This window comes from Lactuca serriola, chromosome 8, assembly GCF_051521515.1.
Source record: "Lactuca serriola cultivar US96UC23 chromosome 8, Lser_US96UC23_V15, whole genome shotgun sequence".
NCBI lineage: Eukaryota > Viridiplantae > Streptophyta > Magnoliopsida > Asterales > Asteraceae > Lactuca > Lactuca serriola.
In genome coordinates this window covers 25,758,121-25,766,604 of record NC_136415.1, presented here as the reverse complement: position 1 = coordinate 25,766,604, position 8,484 = coordinate 25,758,121, and the positions used below count along the sequence as shown (strand labels likewise).

General features: G+C 36.5%; 1 protein-coding gene across 1 annotated transcript; it reads right to left on the bottom strand.

Annotated features, from left to right (window-relative positions):
- Window positions 1–332: 332 nt before the first annotated feature.
- Window positions 333–5,166, bottom strand: LOC145069810 (uncharacterized). Its single transcript, XM_079016758.1, has 4 exons — window positions 5,063–5,166; window positions 897–4,923; window positions 705–795; window positions 333–629 (listed from the first exon to the last, which is right to left on the bottom strand). Exon 2 carries the CDS (start codon window positions 4,859–4,861, stop codon window positions 905–907), a length of 3,957 nt encoding a protein of 1,318 aa, XP_078872884.1. The 5' UTR covers window positions 4,862–4,923; window positions 5,063–5,166; the 3' UTR covers window positions 333–629; window positions 705–795; window positions 897–904.
- Window positions 5,167–8,484: the final 3,318 nt, after the last annotated feature.

Here is an 8,484-nt window from a genome sequence, read left to right as displayed (position 1 = left end):
ATGAGGTGTAACTTTTATTATGGTTTTTGATTTAGATTCCTGAATACTTGATAAAACTCTCCGAAATTCTTTTTGAATTATGTTAATAAATGCACATTTGGTGTTTTCATGTTTTCCATTAATTGTAAATCCAATCGAAAGCATAAACAATCAATCCACTACTCTAGGACCAATTTCATCTCCTCAACTTGACAAAGTTAAGTAGCAATAAATAATCATTTTTAAATGAATCTTTAGTGGATTCAACCAACACCAACAAAGAAATGCTTGTGTATGTATTAAGCCACATTTCTTGGCTTAACCCATTAAGCCCTTCTTTATGGATCAAGTCAAAAAGAAACAACCCACCCTATATTCCCTGGACCAAAGAAAAGCCACATGTTTTCCACAAGATACAATCCATCACAACACAACAGTAATTAAATGGGATTTTTAGCAGACTTATAAATAACAACTCATGCTAAAAAAACTAAAAACTAATCTAGAATAAAGTTTAGTTTCTTCACCTAATACCTTATCTTATTCAAGGCAACAAGAAAATCATACATTTAACCTTCCTACTTTACTTCTCTAAATAACTTACATCCATATCTGCAACATCATTACCAATATCCGTTACACCCAACCACCTGCATCATTTTTTAACAAAATCCAAATTAATCAAATACGTTTCACAAAATAGCAAAAAACAAATGGCAACGTACTTTGATGAACCTGATTCCCACTCAAGTCTCTAATTGTATAATGATGTTTTCATTGCTTTCTTTGTATGAATCCAACTTCCCATGATCTCACCTGAAACACACAAACAGATTTGTATTAATATTTATAAAGAAAACAAAAAAGTCAAAAACCAAAATGTTTTTTTATTTACAAAGGGCGAAAGGGTAATTTACCATTACTACTAGCATGCATCCGCGGCTGGTTCATGTGCCAATGGAAGAGGCAAAGGCTTGTAAGAAATCAATGGAGTATAATTAAGCTCATAATTTACAACAATGGAACCAAAGATGTTAAATTTTCCAGCACTACTATGAGCAACTTCAGCATCAGAACATTTTTTAAAAACAACTCTAGCACGACCACTTTGTCTATCAACTTCAGTTTCTGATTCCATTAAAGGCCCAAATCTTCTAAACATTTTATTCAAATGTATCTCAGAAGGAAAGTAAATCCCCTCTGTAAACTTCATTAAAACCTCAGTTGCCAAATTTAACCTTCTTCTCTCAATAAGCTCTGATTGCTCCTTTGCTTCAATCTCATGATTGCTGCTAAAAAACCGTTTTTTATTCGACCTACGGCTTTGTTTCACAGGTTTTTGTTTCTCTTCATAGGCCACAATCTGGTGTGGATGCTCCACACCTCCGTTTTGGTTGTTATCATGCACCACCACTGTGGGTTGCAGCTGCAAATCTTCTGGATGGTTCTGGATGATCCTGTCCGTCCAATACGAATCATTAACATCATCAAACTCGAAATCTTCCGGATCGTTTTCGTTCGATGGCTTTCTCTTTCTAGTCTCGTTATTAACCCTTCCAGGAGTAGATGAATTTTGCTTTAAAGACTTGGAAAAAACTGCAGCTCTGTGGCTATAAAAAAAAGGGATTATAGTGTTCAAGAAGGTGTACCCTTTCATTGGATCTTGAGCAGTTAACTGGAGTTGTGATAACATTTCGGGAAGATTTGCTTGGGGGTTGACCGGGTTGACCATGTTGACCGGACTTTGAACAGAATGAGAAAGTCCAACTGTTTGGTCAACAGGTTCAACGTTTTTGTCACTCAGTTGGTTTGCCACTCTTTGAATGAGTTCACCAACTTTGAAAGAGGGTTTAGGGCTTGGAGTTACTGTTTCCAGAGTTGGTCGTTTCTCTGGAACCGAAACATCGGAATTGGAATTGGAATTGGAATCTGAAGCCTTTCGTTTTCTAGAACCTTCTTCGTTGTTTCCAGGGTAGTATGTTGGATCTACTTTTAAATCTGAGAAGATTCTCTCTTTCTTGATGACTTGGTCAACCCCTTGGGTCAATTCAGAAGAATCTTCCAATAAAGTTCCACAGAACTGAAACTCGGACAGCTGGCGATACCCTTTGTAACGTGCACATGATAACAACTGAGCTTTAGCCATGACAAGGTCCATTTTGTCATTTTCATCATATGGAGACTTTGCGAGTAGTCTTACATAGTCGATAAGTTTATCAGGCTCAAATGAGGTCACAAGGGCAGTTTTGTCCATACCGTGTCTTTTACTTGATTCTTTCTTGATTCCCGCGTTTTCCACAATCTGACATTCGATTTTCTTGTAGATGTCATGAGGCGTGCATGAACATGCAAGTCCCAATTCTACCCTTCTGGAGACTTCTTCCAAAGCACAATGGAGGGCATTGTTGAAAGCTTCTGAATTTGTCTGTTTTTCAATTTGGGAAAATTTTGCACGAAATGGTTTCAAGACTGTTGAATCGTTCCATGCGAATGTTCGATCTCCAAAATACCCGACTAAAAATCGATCTTTTTTATGATATTTCATGGCTTTATCGGATGCATCAGATGGGTCAAAGATTTGACCAGGCCACCATGGATGACTTCTGACTTTACCCCAGACTAAATCAGAAGCAGAGAACTCACCTTCGTTTTCTGGTGGGTGGAAATAACATGACTGATGGAAAGAAACAGAAGTTTCATTGTCGAGTGGCTCGCTGACATCATCGGTCAATGTTGACTGTTCTACTTCTAGTGTTTCTGTTTCTTGTTGTCTGCAGAAATCAGTATGTTCTTCAGCATCATCATTTACCTGTACACGGCGTTCATAGACTAAAGGTTTTGAAAGTCCATGTTCAAAATTAGCTTCTGGGTCTGTATGAATCTTGAAATCTTGATCTTTTTCTTGACTATGTAAAGAATCAATTCCTGGGATTTCATCTTTCCATCCAAGAACTTCATCAATGTCCATCCCCGCATCCTCTCCATAATCTGCATGACTTGTTGCATGGTTGACTTCCTCAAAAGTTTGGGAAACCTTCATTTCAGTATCAACATTCAAGATCTGGTTTTCTACCAAAATCCCACCTACACTGGAAACTTGCACTTCAGGATTTGGTAAATTTTCAGCAGTTGTCACTTCATTGGCTACATTTAAACTTTTATGAGATGCATCAGCTGTCATAACTTCTATCGTTGTGTGTAAACTCTCATCTTTAGGTGTTGGGTCAACTTCAGTTTTCTGGTCAACCACCATGGTGGAGGACTCTTGAACCTTTGCTAAGTCTAAAACTTCAACCTCTTTTTCAGGCTTTTCATCCATCACATGATCTTTATCAACCACTTCTTGAATGGAACTCACTGGTTGTTCCACAATCTCCTTGACCAAACTTCTTTCCGATTCCTCCTTTTTATCTGTCGTATCAATTCCAGACTTTTGATCATTATCTATTCTAACTTCTGTTGTTGAATGTGAAGTCTCTTCTTTGCTCATTGTAACTTCAGAGTTCTGAGCATTTTCAATGACACTGCCTTCACCTGTTCCTGCATTGACTCCACCACTCAAAATAACATCTTGAGTTTTATCTTTTCCATCTAAAACCTCTTCTACAATCACCTTATCAACTTTGGAAACTGACTCCAGGATCTTTGTGGAATCTACATCAGCAACTTCTTGAACAGACTCTGTAGCCTGTTTCTCTGTTAAACCCTCCTCTACATTAGGATTATCAGTGGATTCTGAGCTTGGATCCTTAGAAACACCATCTTGAGCTTCACCTTTTCCAGCTAAACCCTCCTCTACAACCAACCCATCAACTTTAGTTGCTGAATCCAGAATCTTTGATGAATCTAAAACCTTATCAGCCACTTCTTGAGCAGATTCCATACCCTGTTCCACTGCTAAACCTCTTTCTGCTTCACCCTCTCCCCCAGCAAGTTGAGCCTCTCCACCCAATGACTGAAGAGCTGCATTAGAATCTCCTGCCTGAGTTCCATTTCCAGAATCTTGAGCATCGTTGGTTGCAACTTCGACTGTTGGCTGTAAAATCTCTTTCCTCATTTCGTCATCTCCAGATTGTTGCTCCAAAATTTCAGGGCTTACATGGACATTATCTGCAGTGATTCCTTCATTTATAGCCTCTGTTGATGAAACTTGATTATCAACACCATCTTCACCTTCATCTTTTCCAAATAACCCCTCCTTTACAGCTGCCACATGAGCATCTCGTGAACCAGGATTCACTGTTGTAGTGAATGACTCTGGAAATTTTAAGGAATTTGAAACATCAGATTCTTTTCCAGTTGTCTTATCCATCACATGGTCTCCATCGGCCAGTTCTTGAGTAGATTCTGTATGCTGTTCCACAATCTCCTTGGTAGAATCTCTATTGTTATCCCTCACTGCACTTTCTCCTCCACCAGTTTCAGGCTCTTCACTTGACTTCTGAGCATCACAATCCATCGCACTCACAACAGTAGTCACCACATTCTCCTGAATAACCTCTTTACTGACCTCTAAACTTGTCTTCACGCCCTCATCATTCACCACCACCTCAACTTTCTCTAAAGTCACAACTCTAACTTCTTCAACTACACTAACTTGGTCCACATCCATATCACTAGACTGAATTTCTCTCGTAGAGCCCTCTTCCATCAAGCCATTAATACCTACCTTACCTTCCAAATCAACCCTTGTACCCCCACGATCATCAACAACCACATCGGCTCCCACAACATCCACCACCATATCCTCTCCTTCATCTCTCTCACCGAAAAGCCCCTCAATTTTCCCTCTCAGGGTTACAGTTTCATCAGCTGTAGTAGAATCGACAGTCGCAGTAGATTCCTTGACGGTAGGCAACACATCATCTTCATGTTCTTTCATATTCGAGAGCGTAATCCGAGCAGATCAGTAACAATAAACTACGTATGTACTTAAATTTTTACCTGGTATAGATTCAGAAGCAAAGAATTAAAACCCTAACTTTGTATGAGAATTATTCATATGCATCGAGCACCTACGACAATTGAGAAAGAAGCCATCGTGAAGAAGAAAACGGTAACCCTAGAAACAGAGATAGCGTACCTTGTCGATGCCGTCAAGCTGAACACTGGATCGAGTTCTAGAGAGAGAAAGTGAGGGTTAAAGTGAAGTACGAATTTTGGTCTTCTCTTTTTATTAGATTTCTATCAATTTTACTTTTACATCAAAAAGAGCCGAAAATATGGTTATGTCTTTTTCGGATCTCAACTCCGAAAAATAATTACATTAAAAAAATACTAAGAAAATATCAAGTTTTTGTAGATTGGTTTTAACCCATTTTTATTTTTTTATTTAAAAATGAAATAAAAATAGGATAAATAGTGTTTCATCTATTTATTTTTTATCCTAAAAAATATATTTCTATTATATTTCATTCTTCCAACTTATATATTACATTTAAATTATAATTAATAGATAAAAATAAACTAAAAACGTATAAACATATAAACAAATAGACTAAAATTGACAACATAAAGTTCATCCTCGTTTTAAAATAAATAAATAGTATAACATCATATTTTGTATAATACTATTCATATCCTTCAAAATGGGGAAATAAATGGGAAGGAGTTGGAAAAAATGGAGGAAAAGATGAAAAATAAGAATAGGTTGGAGATGCTCTAAACTAGGGGTGTAAACGAGCCGAGTCAAGCCGAATACTACCAAACTCGAAGCTCGGCTTGACTAAAATACTCGAGCTCGAAACTCTGCTCAAACTCAACTTGAGCCTTGATTTTAAGCTCGAGCTCGGGCTCGTGAAATACTTGACAGTCTCGAGCTCGGCTCGGTTCGACTAATATTTTAAAAAATAAAAATCACTAAATTAAGTAATAAATATTAAACATTCCACATGTAAATGTCCAAACTACCAAAAAAACCACTATTAATCACCTAATATCAATATAACATCAACCATATATGTCATAAATGAATAATTATAAAGAAATGACATATATCTTATAAATGAACAATTATAAAGAAATGACATATATGTAAATTACACTAAGCTCGACTAAGCTCGCGAGCCTTACGAGATGAGTATTTTTGTACTCGAGCTCGGCTCGATAAGGTACTCGAGTAGCTCGAGCTCAAGCTCGGCTCGATTAAGGTCGAGTCGATTTCGAGTATTTTCCGAGTCGGTCTCGAGTTTCTCGCAAGTTGGCTTGTCTCACTTACATCCCTACTCTAAACGGAAGACCGTTGGAGAAAAATGGAGAAAAAATAAAAGGGAAATGGAAAATGGAAATGGATTGGAAATGCTTTTAACATTAAGTTGAATTGAAAGATAAATGATTTATATTGTAGAAAAGCAATTTCTTTGATTTTTTTTATTTGATGTTTTGGGTCTTGGTTATTTGCTTTTTTTTATTTGATGTTTTGGTTTTGGTTAAACTAACATTAACCTTTTTGAAGTTAAAAGTTGAAACAGGTAAATTACGTTATTTGTCCCTTTTATATATATATATATATATATATATATATATATATATATATATATATATATATATATATATATATCAAAACGTATGTTTAATAATTCGGACCGTCCCTTATTTGGTTTAACCTTGCACGCTTCATCCCTCAAAGACGATTTTATTGCGAACTTAGTCCATTCCCAAACTAAAATGTCGATAATACCCTTGTGTTTTTATTTTTCAGTTAATTTAATTTTTTATTATCAACTTTAAAAAAAATACTTTCTTCACTTTCCCCAACCTTCGGCAGAAACAAACACATAACTCGATGAGACCCCGATCGGAAACAAACACAAAAAGGAGACCTAATGTAACGTCCCAAAATTTCCAAGTAAAAATTTCATTATATATATATATATATATATATATATATATATATATATATATATATATATATATATATATATTAAATCTAAAGGAGCTTAGGAATAGTATTTTTTTAGGCTTTAGGTTTTTGCCACAAAAGTTTGCTGAATTTGACACTTGTAGTCCTTAAAATCAAAATTTTTACATTTTTGCCTTTTAATTAAGTTTTTCTGCCTTAAGGTTTTTGCCACAAATCTTTAATGACTTTGACACTTTTAGTCCTTACAGTCAAAGGTTTTACATTTTGGTGCTTTTGCCACAAATCTTTAATGAATTTGACACTTTTTGTCCTTATAGTCAAAACTTTTACATTTTGATATAAAAAACACAAAAAACCTCCTTTAAAATTTTGCCACCATATTTTCCCAACTTTGACAACTTTAACATTATTGCCAAGACATTTTTGGATTTTCTCCACCAATGTCACTTCTTTTCGTTGTACACTTTTGACATCTAATTTTATGGGTTTTCGACTTTCTCTCCTATTTATGGTGATTTACAATTTCAGCACATATATTTTAAAGTTGGCCGATTTTTTCCATATTACCCCAAAAGCAGCGTAGCCGCGGGTTCTTTACTAGTTTTAAATAAGTTAAGACCATTCATTAATTATTCCAAAAGACGATCAGAGTCAAAGTATTCTCAAAATATCAGAGTAATTCATAAACATTCAGTGCGGAATAAGTCTTTAGGGGATGCACTGCGATCAAGTCGGACCCTTCATTTGAAAAAAGAAGTACCTGAAACCATAAACATAAAACCGTAAGCACAAAGCTTAGTGAGTTCCTCAAAATACCACATACCAAACGTACATAACATCTTAAAGCTAAACTTGGTTTATTTCACCCTCTTCGGTATCTGTAACACCTGTGTTCCATATTAGTTAAGCTTACTTGTATCAAGGACCGAAGAGGGAGGTTTTGGAGGAAACTTTGTGTCACAATATGGCCAAAGAAGGACATGTAATGGCAATAAGTATTTTGATCGCGTGATTTTTAGACGACCACAATGTGGCCAAGGAAGGCCATGACGTGGCATCTGATCAGGCCCAAGCCCATGACTCTTTTAGGTCCATTTGTATTTAAACTTATCTAAACCCATTTTAGGGTTCATTATCAACCTCCCCCCCCCCCCCACCTTAGAAAACCCTAGTCTTCATTCCCTGTGTGATTCTTGAGCCTTTTGGAGCTTTCTTGGCTTGAAGAACAAGAGAAGAAGAAGAAGAAGAAGAAGAAGAAGAAGGTGATATTTTGGTAGAGCTTGCAAGGAATCAACAATATCATCACCTCATATCATAAAATGAATCACCAGTCCGCCTCTCTTCAACTCTCTCTGCCATTTATGTGGTTCGCTGATCCAATGATTCATATCGATGGCAACCATGCACTCCATCAAGCACGACGATAACCATAGACGATGACCATCGATGTGTGCCCTCCAATTGACCATCGTCGTCGGACATCAAGCACTGTCATCTGATATCTAGTCATCCCAAATCAAGGTTTGCACTCTCATCTTCACCTTCTTCCCTAATTCTGATTACCTCCATACAACCATTATCATCGTACTATCATTTCCCATTGTCATCTCATTATTTGTTTTCTTTTTCTGATGAGTTGAAGC